Genomic DNA, 450 nt, shown 5'->3' with positions numbered 1-450 from the left:
TAATAACAAAGGTCACCACTTTTCAGCGTATTTCATAATAACAATAAAAACATCGTCAGGGGTGTACTAATTTTACTCGCACTTTTTAGTGGACGGATACCGATTCCTGGGGTTCGTCCTTCAGCGGGCTTAATCTCAACAGATTTGTCTGAAGAATCATTCTGTACTTGTTTATTTTCCCTAGCTTCGCCCTCAGTGTTGGGGTTGTCAGTAAATGTTTGGAGTACATCTCCGAGAGGTGGGTGTGGTGTATCTTGTTGTGATAACGCCTCTTTCTTCTCTAATTTAGGCTGTTTTTTTGAAGTTTCGTTTACTCGATACACGATGTTCTCTATTTGTCTCCTTCTTTTTTCCATTTTGTCTGATTCCTCCGAAACATTTGGCAATATGTCGACAAGTTTCTCGAGTCGCTGCATCCAAGGTATTCTTGCGGTTTGGATTTGGGTTCCT

General features: G+C 40.9%; 1 pseudogene across 1 annotated transcript in view; it reads right to left on the bottom strand.

Moving 5' to 3' along the window:
* Window positions 1-32: 32 nt before the first annotated feature.
* Window positions 33-450, bottom strand: part of TEOVI_000054100:pseudogene — a 1,141-nt pseudogene continuing 723 nt past the window's right edge. The window contains exon 2 of the mRNA in view: window positions 33-450. This exon is cut by the window's right edge and continues 11 nt beyond it. Coding sequence covers window positions 33-450 — 418 coding nt within the window.

Source organism: Trypanosoma equiperdum (genome assembly GCF_001457755.1).
Source record: "Trypanosoma equiperdum strain OVI genome assembly, contig: ctg_195, whole genome shotgun sequence".
In the NCBI taxonomy this organism is placed as follows: domain Eukaryota; phylum Euglenozoa; class Kinetoplastea; order Trypanosomatida; family Trypanosomatidae; genus Trypanosoma; species Trypanosoma equiperdum.
The sequence above is the reverse complement of the archived record's forward strand: the minus strand, read 5'-3'. Positions and strand labels throughout refer to the sequence as shown.